Below are 20,250 nucleotides of genomic sequence, written 5' to 3'. Positions count from 1 at the left end.
ATTATTCAATAAACATTCAATTTGTTCATTTCTCATAGACAAAAAAAATCCCAATTTTTATACCCTACATATGACCTAAATAAAATAAACCTCAGATAAATTTGTATGATCACATAGATGTTTCCTCACATCAAATAACTGTATTTTGTTTTAAAAAGCAATACTTCTAGAAGATTGTATGTAATATACCCTTGATATTGGCCATTAAAACCTTTACTGATGATCAGTCATTATGGTCTCTGTAAAGTACTTAAAAACATGGTCTATAAATAGGGTTCTTGAAGTCTAACCCTACAGAAGAGAACAAAGCATAACATAATACTGAGAAGAATTACAGCAAATCTAACTCCAAGAAGAAAAAAGACTTTTAACCTTTCTCTTTTAATCACATGCTACAGTTAGTATACTTAAAACAAACAAACAAACAAACAAACAAACAAAAAAGCATTGTATTTTCCTAAGAAGACAATCTGGCTTCATGGCTCAAAAAAGAAAAAGAGAGAGAGAAACCCAGTGAGCCATACAATATGTGGCAATGAGGCACTAAAGCCGTGAGCCCATTTTACCAATGCTGTCCTAGCTAAAGAATTGCTGTCTCTATGTTAGATACAGGGCATGTGCCTATTTTTGTTGAGGACTCTAAAGTATAAAACTTGAATTTAATCTTGCTACTTTTTCAGGCCTTGCTTACAGCAAAGTAGTTCCATGGGATTTAGGTAACAGTATAATGTTATACAACTGTGCCCTCTACATATCTAAGCTAAACTTAAAGTTCAAAACGATCTCATTCACTCAGTCATTTTTACAGTCAAAATAAGATACTTAGTTTCAGTTTTCAGTTTTTTGAATGGAAATGTATAATTGAAATTGGATACTATTAAGCTTTCAGTATGAAAGAATTTCCCCTACTTCTCCTTCTCCATGAACATAACATCTATAACACCATAACATCCTTGAAGTTTTCAGGGAGCCTAGGGTAAACTATCAGCCAGGCTTAATTATTGAACTACTCCTAGACTATATTAATCACTGTTCTGAAAAAATGTTGATAAAGAAACTCAAATTATGCTACGTCAATTTGATTTTATCCATTTCTCTGTGAGTTTAGGAATAGTAACTTGTTAAGTCTGACTGTCTGTCAAAGGTGAAAGTCAAAGCTTACCTGTGTACACTAGTACTGCATTGCTATTAATTATAAAGAAAATATATTCAGATGTCTTTGCAGCTCTTGTCTTGTATTAAACTATCATTTGATTTACACCATCTCCCCAATTTTTCTGTTTGAAAAAAGGTGAGCTGAGAGGTATTTCAATATTCTTAATTTTCCTGATTTTTCCAAAATATTTCTGCTTAAATTATTTTTAATTTTTTTATTTTGAAACGTTTATAGACTCACAGGGAGTTGCAATAATAGTATAAGACTCCCATGAACTCCTTACCCAGCTTCTCCAATGGTGACACCTTAAATAATTTTAGTACAATAACAAAACTAGGAAATCATTATTAGTACAATACTGTTAACTACAGACCTTAGTTCTCACAAGTTTTTACACGCACGCACTTGTCAGTATACGTATCCTTTTATGCAACTTGATTCCATGTATAAAGTTGTGTAACAAACCCCTCTCCACAAGGGGGCACCTTGCTACTGCCATTCTTGATCCCTGTCAAATATTAATCTATTCTCCATCTTTTTAGTTTTATCATTTTGATAATGTTATATAAAGGCAAACATACAGTATAGGTAACCTTTTCAGACTTTTTTTTTCATTAAGCACAATGCCCTTGAGATCCATCCAACTTGCTGCAAGTATTAATAGTCCATTCTTTTTTATTGCTGAATAGTATTCCATTGCACAGATATACTAGAATCATTCACCTATTGAACGATATTTGGGTTATTTCCAGTTAGGGGGCCACGAAGAATAATATTGCTATAAACATTCTTGTGCAGATTTTCATGTTAATATAAGTTGTTATTTCTCTGGAATGAATCCCCAAAAGTGCAATTACTGAGTCTTATGGTAGTTGCATGTTCAGTTTTGTAAGAAACTGACAAACTATTTTCTAGAGTGGCTGTACCATTTTACATTCCTACCAGCAATGTATGCGTGATCCAGTTTCTCTGCATCCTTGTCAGCATTCACTGTTGTTACTTTTCAATTCTAGACATTCTGATAGGTATGTAGTAATATCTCATTATAGTTTAAATTTACATTTTCCTCATATTAATTGCGAAAAGAGAAGAAATTTTCATATATGCATGTGCCATCTTATATGCTCTTTGGTGAAATGTCTGTTCATGTCTTTTGCCCATTTTATAATTGGACTTTTATTTATTTAACTGTTGAGATTTGAGAACTCTTTATATATTCTTGATCCAAGTTCTTTGTCGAATTTGTGAATATTTGTGGTTTGCAAATATTTTCTTCCAGTCTATAGCTTGTTTTATCATTCTTTTAATAGTCTTTGGCAGGGCAAAGGTTTTTAATTTTGATGAAGTCCCATTTATCAATTTTTATAAAATAGATCATGCTCTTGGTGTCACATATAAGAACATATTGCTTACTCTTTGCTTAGGTCCCAAAGCATTTTGTGTATATTTTCTTTTAAACCTTTATAGTTTAAAATTTTATATTTAATTCCATGATTTATTTTGGGTTAACTTTTATATAAGGTGTGCAATTTAGGTAGAGTCTTTTTTTTTTTTTTTTGCCTATGGATGTCCAATTGATAGAGCAATGGTTATTGAAAAGACTATCCTTCTTCCATTGAGTTGCTTTTATACCTTTTATGCTTCTCTATTCTGTTTTATTGTTTTATTGTTCTATATGTCTATCTCTCTAATTACTATAGCTACGTAGTAAGTCTTAACACTGACTAGAGTGATTCTGTTGTTCTTTTTCAAATTGTTTTTTCCATATAAAATTTAGAATAAGCTTGTCTACAGCCACAAAAAGTCTTCAGATTTTGATAAAAATTATGTTGTACCTACAGATACATTTCAGGAGAATTTAATTAAATTATTTTTTGTGTCACTTCATGTGAAATTTTTAAGAACCTTTTAAAATTTAAATAATAAAATATATTATTATCAAACAATTATAAAATTGTGTGTTTTACATGGTTCTTTTTTTCTTATTAAACCTTTTAATGTTTCATAAGAAGACAATAACACTGAAAAATAACAGTACCTTTCTACTAGCTCTCTACTTCCTTGTTATGTTCCTCACCAAGAAAGATTATGTGGTACATTACTTTTTTATTTTTAGAAGTTCACCAAATGAGTTATGGTTTTCATTCAAACCTATTGTAAAATATTCCTATCAACAGTAACACCTCTTAATTGCCAAGAATAATTATTCTATTTAAAAAAAAAACATGTTAATATAAGGAATGCTTAATGTCATAACTGGGATAATTTTGCCCAATAAAATTTTATCCATCGCTTTGCCAGTTTAAATTCTTTTTCCTATTACTCTGGCTGACTTCTCTAACTTTCTACCAGAAAAATAATGAATTTAACACATGGCTATATATATCACTCATATATATAATACATATCATATGTAATATATATCTATTTCAATTTCTATAATTGATACACATTAATGTTTTTGCACTAAATCCAAAGAGTATTATTATTATTATTTTTTCCAAAGAGTATTATTAAGCAGATAAAAACCATGTTCTTGCCAATCTTGTTATATTTTGAACCATTTAATATAAATTGTGCCCATATTTATATATAGAATTATTTAGAAGCATTTAATTTCAGATTAAAAATAAGTTTAAATACTTCAAAAAATATTTTGACAAAGCAACAAAATGCGCATTGAGAATTTCACTCTTAATAGAAGAGAAAATACTCAAAAATTGGTAGAGTTCTGAGTCAAATATGGGCAGGTTTTGAATTTCACAGCTAACTATAACTTAGAGAAATGAAAAACATTTACGTTAGGAACATTTTTCCCAGAAAGTGAAAAAACAAAACAAAACAAAACAAAAATCACCTCTTTGATCTCATACTATTGATATGCTTTTAGTATTTTTTTTTTCTTCTTCTTGAGATGGAGTCTCACTCTGTCGCCCAGGCTGGAATACAGTGGCATGATCTTGACTCACCCCAACCTCCACCTCCCAGGTTCAAGAAATTCTCTCACCTCAGCCTCCCAAGTAGCTGGGACCACAGGCACGTACCACCACACACAGCTAATTTTTGTATTTTAGGTTGAGACAGCATTTTATCTTATTGGACAGGCTGGTCTTGAACTCCTGACCTCAAGTGATCCACCTGCCTCAGCTTCCCAAAGTGCTGGGATTACACGCGTGAGCTACCATGCCTGGCCACTTTTAGTATTTTAAATGCCAAAAAGTTCAAAATGTAATAGCCTTAAAATCTAAAGTTATATAATATAAACAACAACAACAACAACAAAAAAAAACAGTTTATACTGTCTAACTGGATAATTTTTTAAGAGTAAGAAAACAAATGTGCTAGTTTTGAGTCTCATCTAGTGTGGTAAAGTAGAAATAATAAGAACGCAAGATGAGTATTTCAGAAATAAAATTTTCTTAAAATAGACCATTATTTTTATTTACAGTATTAGGATACTTTTACTTCCACTTATATTTGTCAGTACAATTGGTCTAAAATAGATATTCTTGTAGTTAGCAAATGGCACAGAGATATGCACAAGTCCTTATACATGACTTACTCTTTGCTAAAAACAGAATAAGTTGTAAAGAAATATTTGGACAGGTTTGATACTATTCATGTTATTTGGGTGGCAAAGAGTGAAATCAAGCAGCCAGTGCATGCATTATATTGGTTCCCTAGGGTAATACTTCACATGGTGTGGTTTCCAAAGCAGCAGAAGCAATATCACAGAGATATTTCTTAGAAATGCAATTCTAGGGCTCTACCCTAGACCTGTAAGAGAAACTGTGGGGTACAGCCCTGTAATCTGTTTTAACAAGACTTTCAAATGATTCTGATAGATATCCTAGTTTGAAAAGTAATGATTTAGGACAAAGCAACATCTGCATGTCCTGCCTACCGGCCTTAGAAAAAGCTTTTGCGTTTCGGATTCCCCGCAAAGGATGGCATTACTGACACTGTGAATGAGACCATTCTTTGGTGAACTTTTAGCATCCCTTGCATTCTGGCAAGAATAGCAATAAATAATGTGCCTACATATTTACCATACACTCAAGGGTTGGTAAGAACCTAGTTAAGAATCAATAATAGGGGAAAAGGCTGCCTTTAGCCCTTTCATTCTTCACCTTGTATCCACCTCTTTCCAAAGACCTTGACCACACTCTTCCCTTGCTTCCCCAAATCACTTCTGCTGGGAGAAGAAAGAAGGGGTGCTGCTGTTGGTTTACAGAAACACACAACAAAGGAGTAGGGACTATGGCACACAGACTTTTTATTGAAGCCAATTTTTATTAGTTATACATCACTATCTTGTTTTATATTTTTTCCTAATGTTAAGTGTCAGTTCATTCTTTTCAACCCCAAATATTTTACAGAAAATAAATGGGAAAAAACCAGAGTATTTATATAAATGATCCTCATAAGGATAAGTCTTTACATTTAAAACTTTAGTCAACAATAATAACTATACATAAAAGTTGATAAGAATATCTCACTACTACGAGGAAAATCTGCCACTAGAATTAAAAAATTTCATTTTTCCTAGAAACATCAATTCAATCAGTGATCTACATAAAGACTTAGAATATACCGGTTCATAATTCTTGTTCTAAGATTTCATAAATTATTATCCCAAGCAATGTCATCTGCTAGCTTTAAAGCCCTCTAGAAAGAAGACACTATAATATCTCCTTCTGATAAAACTCTGGCATTAAATTTTTTCCCTTTATCTCAGCTGAGAAGTACATACACTTGACCGACAGTTGAACTGCTCGGCTATCCCCGAGACTGCAAGACCAACCCCTCCACTTCCTTTCCTCCTCATCCTTAACTTACCTAAAATGAAGATGATGAGAATGTACACTTTGATGATGATTCATTTCCACCTAATAAATAGTAAATATATTTTCTCTTCCTTATGATTTTTATCACCTTTTCTCAAGCTTACTTTATTATAATACATATAACATATAAAATATGTGTTAATCAACTGTTTAGGTTATTGGTGAGGCTTCCAGTCAACAATAGGCTATTAAGTTTTGGGGGAGTCAAAAGTTATATGCACATTTTTAACTGCATGGGGATTCAGCGACCCTAACCCCTATGTTGTTCAAGGGTCAGTTGTACTCTAAAGTATGGGACAAGGGATGAGGGTGAATGGGTGGTAATGTTTAAGGTTTTTATGCACTCTCCCCATATTACTCTCCCTAGAAAATGGTACTTTCATGTAGCTTAAAAGCAAAATTAAGTTCTCAGGTACATTTAATGGGGCCATATTTCTAAGACATCGAATGTGTGAATAAAAGAGATTATAACTGGAACAACACCTAAGCACCTTCTTGTCTTCTTTATCTTATGTAAGGTCATGCTTCTGACTATCCTCCCTCCTACATGATTGATATAGTTATTATGAGCTAGTAGCAACCTCTAATATAGGAACCACCTACCTAAGAACTACTGGAGAACAGAGAGGGCCACAGTGAAATAGTACATGGATTAAGTGGCTTAGGCCAGCTCTGTTCTAGGTTTTAAGGCAAAAGACCATAACCCTCTTTTATACTCAGAGGACAAAAATTCACAAGGCAAAAACAGAGGGTGACTCTGGACTTAACAAAGGAGTCCTCAGGCTCAAACAGTATTTACCCTCATTCATCACACAGACAAGGAAATCACACAGGTATCTGAGGCCAAATAGTAAAAGAGTATGCAGTAGCCTGGATGTTCTCAGTGAAGTAGAAGACTATTAGTTGAATATTGATGATCACAGCCAAATCTCTCTGTGTTAGGGAACATGATTAATACTAACTAAAACCTTTCATTCTTTACTTTATAAAATTCATTTTGTATAGAATAGCACAAGAATCTGCATGAGAACTTTCACTATATATCTCACTTCAAAGATGAAAATAAAGGTAAACCATCTGGAATTCAGCTCAGTAGGTATATTTTTCACACAGATGTGGGTATAGTAATTCTGAAACTACTGTTCATATATTGAGAGACTGACAAAATGAGCAAATGCAATAATGATGTTAAGGGCTATTATTTTTACTGTTGGAAAAGGCAGATACAGATACTGAATTTGGAAAAAGCAGGAAGAATCCTATATTATTAGATTTGAATCAGATGTATCTGTATAAACTCATGATTTTTAGTATACATATATATAGATGGATAAAAAATATAGATATATCAGTAGACATTGATGTGTATAGTTGTATATGTATGTGTACTTGAATGTATGCATACATCTATTTCCTAATAGATCTATACATACAGGTCCCTACTGAGATGACCTAGAAGCTATAACAGTTCATTAACAATGAGCACACCTAGTGCTCTAATCTTAATTTCTAAATGCCCTTCGCCAGTAAAGGGATCCAGGACTCCTCCGAGAAACAGCTGACTCTAGGGCTGGGGCAGGTAAATGACAAGATAAACCTGTACTATGTCGTTATGCCAGAAATTAAGGAAGTCGCCATAGAATGATTGGGGGCATTTCCAAGGGATCAAAAGTCAGGTTGCCACTCACAACCTGGGACAACTTGAGCATTAAAACTAATAATAATAGTGTTGAATTATAAGTCACTTAATAAAATAAAAATTTATGAGTTGATACTGACGGTAAATAAGGAAATAAAAAGTGGAGAAAAAAACTTTCTTACAGAAGAGTGGCAACTAATAAATATAGAAGGATGACAGTTGAAAATCACCATTTTGTAACTATCATAGGCAAGAAGCATCCAATGAATATAAACTAGTGAGTGCAAGGTTGGAAAAAAAACAAGTTATTACATAGTCTCAAAGTATCTCTCTACAAATTACTTATTAATTCAATAAAGCTTAACCAAATAGCACTGTGTGCAAACTGACATAATGTGCCTCCTGATAGGCTGCACTGAGAAGAATAAAACATTGCATCTATGATATTCCTGCCCAAAATGCATAACTTGAATCTACTCATGAGGAAAATCAGACAAATCCAAATTGAGAGACATTCTATAAAAATATGGCCTGAACTATTCCAAAAATGACCATGTTATTAAAGACACAGGCTGTAAACTGTTTCACCTTAATGCAACTAAACGTGCCAAAATCTGCCAGACTATAGGTTACATAATAATGTGTACTAAATTAAAGATCCTGTTTGATAACTATACTATAAAGATGTAAAATAATGTTCTGTTTCGGCTGGGCGCGGTGGCTCACACCTATAATCCCAACACGTTGGAGCCCGACGCGGGCGGATCACGAAGTCAGGAGATCGAGACCATCCTGGTTAACATGGTGAAACCCCATCTCTACTAAAAATGCAAAAAAAAAAAAAAAAAAAAAAAAAAAAATTAGCCACGCATAGTGGTGGGGGCCTACAGTCCCAGCTACTCCGGAGGCTGAGTTAAGAGAACGGCGTGAACATGGGAGGCAGAGCTTGCAGTGAGCCAAGATCGTGCCACTGCACTCCAGCCTGGGCGACAGACCCAGACTCCATCTCAAAAACAAAACAAAAAAATAAATGTCCTGTTTTTAGGAAATATTTAAGCATTTAGGAGTCAAAGTGAACAGTGTCTGCAACTTACTCCCAGTCTATTAAAAATACAATATGAGTGGATTGCAAAAATTTTCTCCCATTCTGTAAGTTGCCTGTTCACTCTGATGGTAGTTTCTTTTGCTGTGCAGAAGTTCTTTAGTTTAATGAGATCCCATTTGTCAATTTTGGCTTTTGCTGCTGTTGCTTTTGGTGTTTTAGACATGAAGTCTTTGCCCATGCCTATGTCCTGAATGGTACTACCTAGGTTTTCCTCTAGGATTTTTATGGTATTAGGTCTAACATTTAAGTCTCTAATCCATCTTGAATTAATTTTTGTATAAGGAGTAAGGAAAGGATCCAGTTTCAGCTTTCTACTTATGGCTAGCCAATTTCCCCAGCACCATTTATTAAATAGGGAGTCCTTTCCCCATTTCTTGTTTCTCTCAGGTTTGTCAAAGATCAGATGGCTGGATCTACTCATCTGACAAAGGGCTAATATCCAGAACCTACAAAGAACTCAAACAAATTTACAAGAAAAAAACAAACAACCCCATCAAAAAGTGGGCAAAGGATATGAACAGACAGTTCTCAAAAGAAGACATTCATACAGCCAACAGACACATGAAAAAATGCTCATCATCACTGGCCATCAGAGAAATGCAAATCAAAACCACAATGAGATACCATCTCACACCAGTTAGAATGGCGATCGTTAAAAAGTCAGGAAACAACAGGTGCTGGAGAGCATGTGGAGAAATAGGAACACTTTTACACTGTTGGTGGGATTGTAAACTAGTTCAACCATTATGGAAAACAGTATGGCGATTCCTCAAGGATCTAGAACTAGATGTACCATATGACCCAGCCATCCCATTACTGGGTATATACCCAAAGGATTATAAATTATGCTGCTATAAAGACACATGCACACGTATGTTTATTGTGGCACTATTCACAATAGCAAAGACTTGGAATCAACCCAAATGTCCATCAGTGACAGATTGGATTAAGAAAATGTGGCACATATACACCATGGAATACTACGCAGCCATAAAAAAGGATGAGCTTGTGTCCTTTGTAGGGACATGGATGCAGCTGGAAACCATCATTCTTAGCAAACTATCACAAGAACAGAAAACCAAACACCGCATGTTCTCACTCATAGGTGGGAACTGAACAATGAGATCACTTGGACTCGGGAAGGGGAACATCACACACCAGGGCCTATCATGGGGAGGGGGGAGGGGGGAGGGATTGCATTGGGAGTTATACCTGATGTAAATGACGAGTTGATGGGTGCAGCACACCAACATGGCACAAGTATACATATGTAACAAACCTGCACGTTATGCACATGTACCCTACAACTTAAAGTATAATAATAATAAATAAATTATAAAAAAAAAAAAAATACAATAATAGGCTGGGCGCGGTGGCTCACGCCTGTAATCCCAGCATTTTGGGAGGCCGAGGTGGGCGGATCACGAGGTCAGGACAACGAGACCATCCTGGCTAACACGGTGAAACCCCGTCTCAACTAAAAATACAAAAAATTAGTCGGGCGTGGTGGTGGGCGCCTGTAGTCCCAGCTACTCGGGAGGCTGAGGCAGGAGAACGGCGTGAACCCAGGAGGTGGAACTTGCAGTGAGCCGAGATCGCGCCACTGCACTCCGGCCCAGGCGACACAGTGAGACTCCATCTCAACAACAACAACAACAACAACAAATATATATATATATATATATATATATATATATATATAATGTACATTAAATTCTCAGTTCTCTTTTCTTGAAACTAAAAAATCTTAATTATTTCAGCCTTTGAAATCTACATGAGATAAAAGAAGTTAAAGACTTTCCTAGATAAAGCAGAAATTTGGGACGTTTAAAAAAAGAATCTGTAGTTTCAAGTCATTCAGTTTAATAAAAAATAATTGAGTATCTAGCTCAAGGAGTCCTACATTCAAAGAGTTCACAGTCTATTGAAGAAGAAAAACATGTACATAAATAATTACAGTGTAACAGAAGCATAATATAAATACAAAATACGAAGTATAAGAAATTACAGGCCGGGCACGGTGGCTCACGCCTGTAATCCCAGCACTTTGGGAGGCCAAGGCGGGTGGATCACAAGGTCAGGAGATCAAGACCATCCTGGCTAACATGGTGAAACCCCATCTCTACTAAAAATACAAAAAAATTAGCGGGCGCGGTGGTGGGTGCCTATAGTCCCAGCTACTCTGGAGGCTGAGGCAGGACAATGGTGTGAAACCGGGAGGCAGAGCTTGCAGTGAGCCGAGATTGCCCACTGCACTCTAGCCTGGGCGACAGAGCAAGACTCTGTCAAAAAAAAAAAAAAGAAAAAAGAAAGAAATTACAAAAGGTCCAGCCTAGGCAACACAGTGAGACCTCTGTCTCTACACAAAACTGAAAAATTAGCCAGGTATGGTGGCATGCACCTGTAGTCCTAGCTAATCGGGAAGGTAAGGTGGGAGGATTGCTTGCACTCAATAGTTAGAGGCTGCAATGAGCTATCATTGAGCCACCGCACTTCAGTCTGGGTGACAGAGTGAGACCACGTCTCTAAGAAGTAAAAAAAAAGTAAAAACAACAAAAAAGAGAAAGCACTAACAGGATATCAAGAGGTAGTGATTAATGTGACTTCCATATGAGCAAATATTTAACATTCACAATTTTCCTAGGCACTGTGCTAATTGCTTTCCATATTAATGCATTGACTGTACCAACAACTCCATAAGGTATACACTATTATCTCCATTCCACAGATGAGGCAACCAAGGCACAGAGAAGATGAGTATCTGGCCATGGGTTATCTAGCTAGGTAGTTAACTAAATTTCAGGCAGGTTGACTCCATAAAGAAGACTTAATGAAGGAAACAGCATTTGAATTGATCCTTAAAAGGCAAGTATAATTTCAACCAGCAAGGGGAGTGGGAAGAATAATATTCAAGGCTGGAAGAAAAAAGGAAAGACATGTAAATAGTAAATATAGGTTGTATAAAAGAAACAGTAAAAAGTTCAAGGGATGGTAGATAAGATATGGGGAGAGAAATGTGTAAGAGCAGAGGATGGCAGATTGGATAGGCCTAAAAAAAATAGCTTCTATCATGAGGATTAATACAGCATTTATTAGTAAAAAGAATGGTTATTATAATATGCATCCAAATCTTGATGTAATTCAATGAATTCAGTATGAGGAGTCAGTCGTTGGGACATCCAAATGAACCAAGTACCAATAAAATCTTACTATAATACAGGTTGTATTAGAGATTTCTCCTGACAGTACAGAAACATACATCTTAAGAGTGTTTTCATAGTGATCCTTCACACCCCTACATAGTTTTATTTCACAAAGATCCTATTATCATGCAATGTTTGAAATTACCAGAACTGAAAACAACAAACTTAAAATGCCACAATTCTGCCTTACTTTAACAGACTATAAACCTTTTAAGAAACAGTGAATGTAATGTGAGTAAACCCTATAGCCCTGCTGTTAGAGTTGCTTCTTTGTCATAATATTATGAAAACAAGATGATCCAATTATAGGGATGCAATGAGTAATATATTCCATGAACTCTGTTAGATATTAACTTCTAACCAGAAAAACGACCAGTCATGAATGTTTAATGTGAGACCTCCTTCAGTTCGTAGCTGATGTAATTGTTTGCTCATACTAATAAGTGAAAATATTATTTTGGCTCCAAGTAAATAAATTATGGATAAAGCAAAACATGTGGCATTTAGAAAACTCTGTTTTCATTTCTTGATAAACATAAATATTAATGAAAATTGGATTTTTAAGCTTAGTAAATTCTAAGTTTAGCTTGTTCAAAATCAATATTATAACTTAAGTGTGTACAGTCAAAAATCAATTGTAAGTACCATAAAAACATTTAAATTTTTGAAATGTCAGAAAATATATAAAATTAAAACACTAACAAATTATTTACTATCTTTGTATACAATTAATAAAAGACCAAAAATTCAATTTTATTTGTCACAGTATTATGACAAATTCATGTATAACCACAGAAGAGTCTGAATAGCCAAAGCAATCCTGAGCAAAAGGAACAAAGCTGAAGGCCTCATACAACCTAATTTTCAAATATACATATATATAATTTTCAAATATATTTATTTAAAAACAGTAAAAACAATTTTGTTTTTATAAAATATCTTTGGGGCAGAAATATTAATTCTCCAACATGATCTTCTTCCATACTGAGAGAATTCTAAATTATTTCCTTGATTAGCAGAATAGAATTGACCCGTGAGATACAGGCAATATTAGGTAGTATCACAGAAAAAAAGAATATGAAAAGGGAAGGCAACTACTTCAAAGAGGATTAAAAATTAAAAGTTATATATGGCTAAATATAAAACTAAAGAATAAGTGAATAATTGAAGAAATTGAGCTATTCTAAAGAATTCTCTATCTAAAAAACACTTAAAATGGTATTTAAAATTAAACAAGCATCCTTTAGATGCCTAGGTGGGTTTCTCAGAATAAGGAAAATTTATAGGGCTTTAAGAACGTGAAGGGGTAAAAAGTTGGGGGGATCGCTGAAAATCTGTATAATAAGTCTTGAACTGACACTATGGCTGCTCTGAGGGTATTTGCTAATAATAGGGACCCAGACTTTAACAGTAGGACAAAAAGAGGCCAGTCCTTCATCCCAGCATGATGGAGAGTTGGAACAAATATCACTACCTGAAAGCAGAAACCTTCAAAAGCTATATTCCCTCTGAAAAGACATGAAAAAAGTTCCACCCAACAACAAAGGAAGATGATAAAAGGTAACTTGTCTGTTTAAGTCTCAGTTTTAGATGAAAAAATGTTTAAAGAATCTGTGCTTAAGAAGCCCCTAACACTCCATATGCCCGAGCCTCCCATACCCCCACCACAAAAACAGCCTAAACAACTAATAAATAACTACATCACAATGAAAATGACTAAAGGAGAGTGCTGGAGTACATCAAAGAAGTAACAGAAACGCAGGCGAACACAGGAACTCAGGATAGCCATACAGAGAACTGAAGGAAACACCTGGTCTCCACCACCCCATTCCCCAGCAGGGATCAGATGGGAATTAGGAGGAACTTCTCCCCATGGGGAAAGGCTAGCAAAAGGCAAGCAAAACTATAGTCCTCACTCCAGTAGTGAGGACTATAGTTGTTCAAAGTGTTGATCGGTGTACTGAAGCCCAGCTGAGGGAGCTGCCTATAGTCCACATAGCCGTCTTCCCACAGAGAAGGAGCTGACACTATGCCTTGCACCCTGGGGCCTATGTGGCTACTGCACAATGCCATCTTCAAACTGGAACTACTGTTGGAGTGTTGCTCGGAGGCGAGTACCCACAATATCCCTTCATCTCTGAGGCTAAGCTGCTGCCAAACCACTCTTGCCCAGTGCCCTGACATCCCCGAGCCTAGCTGTGACCAGCTCTTATACCACTCCCTGTGGGCTCAAGCAGTAGTGGAGCTGCTTCATGCACTCCTCCTAGTCCCCACTCACAGCTAGAGCTGAAGCTGCGCACTCATTCCTGGAGAAATGGTGTTCTGGCAGAATCGTTCCATCCCTCAGTCATGTCTGCACCTGCTCTTAGGGGACTGAGCCGAAGCTGCACACTGCCTCTAAGGAAAATGATGGCCTGAAAGAGCTGTTCTAAAAATCTCTCCCAGTCTTTGCTACACCGTGCCTCTCTGGACCAGAACTGAAGCAACACAAGACATTCCAGGTAAATGGGGCTTTGACCAACAAGAGCAGTCATGCCCCTCTGTGTGTGAGCTGAAAAAGTACACAGTCTCTTGGAAAAACAGTACCTTGACCACCAACTGCAGTCATGTCTTCCCAGTGCCTATGCTGAAGCAGTGTCCTACCTCCTAGAAATAGACCAATTATGAGTAACAAAGTGGAATTAGTAATAAAAAGTCTCTCATCAAAGAAAAGCTTAGGACTTGATGACTTCACAGCTGAATTATACCAAACATTCAAAGAAGATCTAATACCAGTTCTTCTCAAACTCTTCCAGAAAATTGAAGAGGAGGGAATTACTCAAAACTCATTCTATGAGGCTAGTGCTACCATGATACAAAAACTAGACAAGAATACAACAGAAAAAGAGAAAATTATACAACAGAAAAAGAAAACTATAGGCCAATATCCCTGATAAAGAGTGATGCAAAAATCCTCAACAAAATGCTACCAAACAGAAAATTCAACAGCACATTACAACACTCATTACCATGATCAAGTGGAATTTATCCCAGGAATACAAGGATAATTCAACATATGCAAATCAATAAATCAGATACATTATATCAACAGAATAAGGGACAAAACTTATGTGATTATCTCAATAGATACACCAAATGCAGTTGATAAAATTCAACATCCTTTGTAATAAAAACTCTCAACGAACTGGGTATAAAAGGAACATGCCTCAACATAATAAAGGTCATATGTCAAACCCATAGCTAACATCATACTGAATGGGGAAAACTGAAAGCTTTTCTTCTAAGAATTGGAACAAGACAAGGATGCCCATTCTCACCACTCTTATTCACCATACTGAATCCTAGTAAGTCCTAGCCAGAACAATTAGGCATGAGAAATAAAGGGCATCCAAATTGGCAAGGAAGAAGTCAAATTGTCCCTATTTGCAGATGACACAATCTTATATATAGAAAAACCTACCAAAAAGCTCTACCAAGAAACACTTAGAACTGATAAAGAATCTCAGCCAAACTGCAGGATACAAAATCAACATATAAAATTCTGTAGCATCTGCATACAGGAACAACAAACAAGACAAATGAGAAAAAAAATAAAACAATGAATTTAAAGAAGTGAAAGACTTTTAGAGAAAAACTATAAAACACTGATAAAAGAAATTGAAGAGGATACACAAAAAAAAGACATCCATGTTCATGCATTATAAAAATGATCATAGTACCAAAAGTGATCTACAGATTCAGTACAATCTCTATGAAAATATTAATGACAATCCTCACAAAAATAGAAAAAAAATCCTAAAATTCATATATAACCACAGAAGAGTCTGAATAGCCAAAGCAATCCTGAGCAAAAGGAACAAAGCTGAAGGCCTCATACAACCTAATTTTCAAATATACTGCAAAGTTATAATAACCAAAATACTGTGGTACTGGCATTAAAAACAGACACATAGACCATGGGAACAGAATAGAGAACCAGAAATGAATCCACCTGTCTTTGTCCATTTGTATATTGCTATAAAGGAATATCTGGGGCTGAGTAATTTATAAAGAAAAGAGGTTTATTTGGTTCACAGTTCTGCAGGCTGTACAAGAAGCATAGGGTCAGCATCTGTTTCTGATGAGGGTCTTAGGAAGCTTCCACTCATGGCAGAAGGCAAAGGGGAGCAGGCATCACATAGCAAAGGGGAGCGAGAGAGAGAGAGTAGAGGAGATACTAGGCTTTTTTCAACAACCAGATATCATGGGAACTAAGAATGAGAACTCACACATTACCATGAGGATGTCACAAAGCCAATCATAAGGAATCTGCTCCCATGAACCAAACACCTGCCTTGAGATCCCACTTTAAACATTTGGGTTCAAATTTCAACTTGAGATTTACAGAGGACAAATATCCAAAGTGTATCTCTACTCATTTATAGTCAACTCATGTTTTACAGAGGTGTCAAGGACATTCACTGGGGAAAGGACAGTCTTTTCAATAAATGGTACTAGAAAAACTGGATATCCATATGTAGAAGAATAAAAGTAGACCTTATCTTTCATCATATACCAAAATCCACTCAAAATGGATTAAAGACTTAAATATAAGACCCAAAACTATAAAACTACTAGAAGAAAATATAAGGAGAATGCTTCTAGACATTGGACTGGGCAAGTTTTTATGAATAAGACCATAAAAGCATAGACAACAAAAGCAAAAATAGACAAATAGAATTATATTGAACTAAAAACCTATATAAGCAAAGGAAACAACAAAGTGAAGAGACAACCAGCAGAAAGAGAAAAAATATTTGCAAACTATTCATCCAACAAAAGATTAATATCCTGAATACACAGGGAATTCAAACAACTAAATAGTAAAAATAAATAAGTAGTCATCAGGAAAATGCAAATCAAACCCACAATATCTTCTCATCCCAGTTAGAGTGTCTATTATTAAAAAGTCAAAAAATAACATGGTGAGGATGCAAAGAAAGGAAAACTCTTATATACTGTTGGTAGGAATATAAACTAGTACAGCCATTATGAAACACAGTATGGACTTTTCTCAAAAATGAAATTAGAACTATTATAGGATCTAGCAATTCCACTGCTGGATATATATCCAAAAGAAAAGAAATCAGTATAGTGAAGAGATATCTACATTTACATGTTTATTGCAGCACTATTCACAATAGCCAAGATATGGAATCAACCTAAGTGTCCATCAACAGAAGAAGAGATAAAGAAAATGTGGTACATATATATGATGGAGTACTATCCAGTCATAAAAATGAAATAAATCTTGTCATTCACAGCAACACGGATGAGCTTAGAGGACATTATGCTAAATAAAATAAACCAGGCACAGAAAGACAAATATCACATGTTCGCACTTATATTTGGAAGGTAAAAAAAGTTGGTCTTAAAGAATTAGAGAGTAGAATAGTGGTTACTAGAGGCTGGAAAGGACAGAAGTTCATTAATGGATATAAAATTACAGCTAGATAAGAAAAATAAGTTCCTGGGTTCTACAGCACTGTTTGGTGACTATAATTAATAACAGTTCAAATAGCTGGAAGAGCAGATTTCAACTGTTCCTAACACAAAGAAATGATAAATGTCTGAGATGATGAATATGCTAATTATACTAATTTGATCATTACGCATTGCATACATGTATTAAAATATCACATTGTTCCCCATAAATATGCACAATCATATGTCAATGAAAAAATAATAAATTTAAACATTTTTTAAAGAAATTTGAAGCTGAAAAACCAATGCTAAGTAGTTTTAAGTCGCAGTACGTATAAGCAAATATAATCCCTTTCTGTGGGAATTTACCCTTAATGCAAGTCCCACAAGACACCACAGATTGAGGTAACCCCAAATGAATTCACAGTCTAAAATTACAAAACTCACAGGAAAATAAGGTACCAGAAATAAAGTCAACAGAAAAAACAAACAGCAGAATTATACCTCTATGAACATTAAGTATTAGAAATAACAAGTACAAAATATAAAATAACGATTATCTATTAGAAATAACAAATATAAAATATAAAATAACTGTTTGAAAAATTATAAAGAAGAAACAAAAACAAACCAAATATAATCTCCAGCAAAGAAAAATATAATCACTCAACTTAAAACCAAACAATAAAACAATATTTCTCAACAATATTTTAAACAATTGGAGAAAATGGATTATAAATTGGGCATTAGATGATCATTAAAGTTTGTTAATTTTTATTAGGTATGATAATGGCATTGTGATTATTTAAGATATTAATATTTTTAAAATATGAGTCCTAAAGTATGACATGTTACCTGGAATTTTTTTTTTCAAAATATGTCAGCAAAGAAAAAACAGTAACAAATAAAACAAATGTAGAAAAATGTGAGAAATATTAAATTTAAGTGGTGTGTGTGTATATATGATTTTCATAATAAAAATAAAATGAAAACTCAACTGAGAGTGTAATCAAATGTTAGATAAAGCCAAAGGGAGATTTACAGAATTATTAGACAGATCTGAAGACAGTATCCAAATTATGAATAAAACTTAAAGAGAAAAGAAAACTCACCTTCCTTTGGGCTGACTGCTGCAGGGAGAACATTCCAATCAACAGTCCAAGTAGGGCAAGGGTGGGGAGAAAACATCACTTCAATGCCCTTTTCCTAGAAAAGGAAACAGCCTTTTTCTCAATTAAGGAATTAATATAGTCTTATTATATTCTTGAAGGCTAAAAATTATATTTCTATATTGGTAAGGAGGAGGATAAATAGTAATAATCATCGGCTATTCCCTAAAATACATGTTTTAATTAAATAAAAATACAGTGTGTTGAGTATTTTGACATCACACTATCCTATTTTTTTATATTGAGATAATAAAAAGTAATGCTATTTTAAAATTATTACTAGAAGATCCATAGAAGTAATAAGTTACCTAGAAATATATTGGATATCAAAGAGAAAGTTCAGCTGAAGATGAAAATGTTATCAAAAACAATCCACATAGAAATAATAAAGAACTCTGCATATGTCCATCAAGGTCTCCGTTTACATATATGAAAACCACCACAGCCTAAAAGCTACCACTTTAACACATACCCCAAAACACCACTCATACTAGTCTTTTATAAGCGTCTTTAATGTCACTAGAGAAAAATTTCTCTGGTTTAACCAAATAGTTCCCAATATTTTCAAGAATTAGAACCACTTTTCAATATATTAAAAAAATTGCAGGATCCTTCTCTGTCTTAGAAGCTGTACATTTGTTTATTTGATCTATGTACAGTGGCATGGCATACACATGGATTCACAGATCCCTTCCAATCACATTCCAGGTCCATAGTCCACAGTGTATATCTATATCTATATCTATATCTATATCTATATCTATATCTATATCTACATCTACATCTATATCTATGTTTAGCTCTCTCCATGGCTCAGTTACTTTTATCTTTAGGAATAACCTATTCAAATAAAAAATCTCTGAGATTCCAGCATTAAATGCTTTGTATCAGTTTATGAGATTATTTTCCATTACAAAAACTAGCTGAATTTGCATCCCAAAGGAAATAGTACAAAGAATCTTTCATTAGGGCTAGAGATATGGCTATTGGTCTACAAGCCCTGTGTACTCATTTGCCTCCAGAAAGATAAACACATCTCTCTGACATCATCTACCTCTCTTCTATCTTCTTCAGTCTAGCCACACTGACTTTCTTGCTATTTCTCATTTCACTAAACTCATTCTTACCTTAGGGTCTTTTAAAAAACACAACTATATTGAGATATAATTTATATATAATACCACACAATTTCTCCTTTTAACGCATCCAATTCAGTGGTTTTTAGAATATTCACAATTCAACCATTGCCACTATCTATTTTAAGATATTTTCATCATTTCATCATTTCCAAAAGAAGTTGCATATCCACTCAAGAGGTGAACCAGAGGTCCCTTGGCAGTGTAGTCATATAATCAAGACACATCAAAATCTAGACATGCCTCAATAACTTCTAAAATCAACTATATAATCATGTTTCATTACTTAATCAATAGGCCACAGAGCTTAGCTGAAGAGTTAAGGAATTGGTATCCTTACCAAAGTCTTCCTGTCCATTTCTAAATCAGTAAACTCTGTTAACTACAGAACTCAATTACTTCCTAACCCAAATAGGGAAATAAAATGAATATTTTTCCAGTGCAACTCGATGGATAACTTAAATTACTTCATGAATTTTCTATTCAAATAAATCTTCACATCACCTATTAAAAGCAAAAATATTTTTGCAGA

General features: G+C 34.6%; 1 protein-coding gene across 3 annotated transcripts in view; it reads right to left on the bottom strand.

Moving 5' to 3' along the window:
* Positions 1–20,250, bottom strand: part of GSTCD (glutathione S-transferase C-terminal domain containing) — a 133,447-nt gene that overhangs the window by 93,671 nt on the left and 19,526 nt on the right. For all 3 annotated transcript variants that reach the window (XM_007999448.3, XM_007999443.3, XM_007999446.3), the window contains one exon: positions 18,526–18,619. In XM_007999448.3, the coding sequence (XP_007997639.1) occupies positions 18,526–18,619 (94 nt within the window). The remainder of the gene's footprint in view (positions 1–18,525; positions 18,620–20,250) is intronic.

Source organism: Chlorocebus sabaeus, chromosome 7 (genome assembly GCF_047675955.1).
Source record: "Chlorocebus sabaeus isolate Y175 chromosome 7, mChlSab1.0.hap1, whole genome shotgun sequence".
Taxonomy (NCBI): domain Eukaryota; kingdom Metazoa; phylum Chordata; class Mammalia; order Primates; family Cercopithecidae; genus Chlorocebus; species Chlorocebus sabaeus.
The sequence above is the reverse complement of the archived record's forward strand: the minus strand, read 5'-3'. Positions and strand labels throughout refer to the sequence as shown.